Genomic DNA, 1,617 nt, shown 5'->3' with positions numbered 1-1,617 from the left:
TTCGAGTCGGACTCCTTTGAGCGCGAGCCGCTGCCGCCCGAGTCGGACCCCGCCTGTGGGACATGGGGCTCGGAGTGGGCTGGGAGGGGAGAGGAGGGCTGAGGAGGGCTGAGGAGGGGCGAGGGCAGGCGAGAGGAGAGGAGGGCGCAGGCGTCGCACACACCTCCCACCGGAACGCTGCGAGCTTGCCGGACGAGTCGCTGACGGGTCTGCGAGGGCAGGGGTGCGGTCAGCGGTGGAGGCGGAGGTGCGGTGGGCGGGGAAGGAGGAGGCGGCGGAGGCGGGGACGGCGGATGGAGCAGCGGCTGCAAGGCGATGCCGGCGAGGCACTGTCTGGCACCAAGCTGGTTGGAGCGATGCGAATGCCGCTCGCCACAGCCGGCTCGGCTCTGTCGCGCCGTACCTCTCCCCTCACCCCCGACTCGCTCCGCGCTCGCTCTCCCTCTCTTGCACTCCCTTCTCCCCTCACCGAGAGTCGACGCAGTTGAGGTAGGGCTCTCCGTTGGCGGTGTACGAGACGAGCATGACGCGCAGCGGCTTGCCGTATTGCATCGCCACGCCCAGTGCAGTCAGCGTCTCGCTGCACGTAAGGGGCCCGTGCAGGAACGCGATCGGCCGGCCAACGGCCATCGCCGCCGTGTAGCCGGTCAGGCGGCACCAGGCGGGTGAGGCGTGGAGGATGGTGAAGGGGCTTGTCGCGTCGACGAGCAGCTGCGATGCCGGCTCCGAGTCATGAACGGGCGGCTCGCCGAGTTGTGCTGTCCCAGAGGAGGACGCCATGGGGATGTCCGCGAGCGAGGGAGGGGCAGGCTAGGCGCAGAGAGCCATGCGTGCTTCGCTGATGTTTGGAGAAGGCCGCTCTACGACCTTCGAGTGATGACGGGCCACGTGGTTGTTGCAGGGGGTCCTCTACTCGGGCCCAGTGTTGTGCGAGGGAGTTTTGTTGTAAAATTCTACTCGGGATGTCTCTGCGTGGTCACGACACATTCGCCTCGCGAGGGCTCGAACATGACCGCACCTCCCTTCCGTCTTCTTGCCTCCCCCCATGGCCGTCGCCGAGGGTGCGCAGCTAGCTCCGTACGCGCAGCATCTCTAGCTCCACGCGCAGCTGCGGCTGTCACGCGCGCTACGCACGCAGTGCGCACGCTTCCGACCGAGCAGCTTCGAACGCGCACAGCTCGGCGCTGAACGCAATCCGCGACACTCCCCCTCTGTCAGCGCTGCGGCAGCATGCCGTCGTCGAGATCGCGTCCCTGCAGCGTCCATGAGATCTGACCTGGATCGATCCTACACCCCTTTTCCTCAGAATCTTGCCACGAACGTCATTGCAACGCAATGAAACGAACGCGTCGTCTCGTGGACGCACGCTAGGCCGCTGCCGGATCACTCCGCCGGTCTCGGCCTGAGGTCTCGGCAGGGGTTGCAGAGGATGCGCACCTTCACCTCTGCTCCTGCGCCGTGCCATAGCATCGCCGCAGCCACCACAACCAACCAACTTGCCGCCGCCGCCATTGCCATCGCCCCCACCACCAACCGGCTCGCCGCCGCCGCCATCGCCGTCCCCACCTCCACCACGCCCACCTCCCACGCCGCCGCCATCTGCCCCTATACCGCCCC

At 67.5% G+C, this 1,617-nt stretch overlaps 1 protein-coding gene across 1 annotated transcript; it reads right to left on the bottom strand.

The window, feature by feature from the left end:
* Window positions 1-465: 465 nt before the first annotated feature.
* EMIHUDRAFT_244577 (hypothetical protein) lies at window positions 466-780 on the bottom strand (the record flags this gene model as incomplete). The annotated part of the gene is made up of 1 exon (XM_005769377.1): window positions 466-780. One exon carries the CDS (start codon window positions 778-780, stop codon window positions 466-468), a length of 315 nt encoding a protein of 104 aa, XP_005769434.1.
* Between the last annotated feature and the right edge of the window lie 837 nt (window positions 781-1,617).

The sequence above is a fragment of the Emiliania huxleyi genome (assembly GCF_000372725.1).
Source record: "Emiliania huxleyi CCMP1516 unplaced genomic scaffold EMIHUscaffold_425, whole genome shotgun sequence".
Classification (NCBI taxonomy): domain Eukaryota; phylum Haptophyta; order Isochrysidales; family Noelaerhabdaceae; genus Emiliania; species Emiliania huxleyi.
This window is presented reverse-complemented; position numbering and strand designations above follow the sequence as displayed.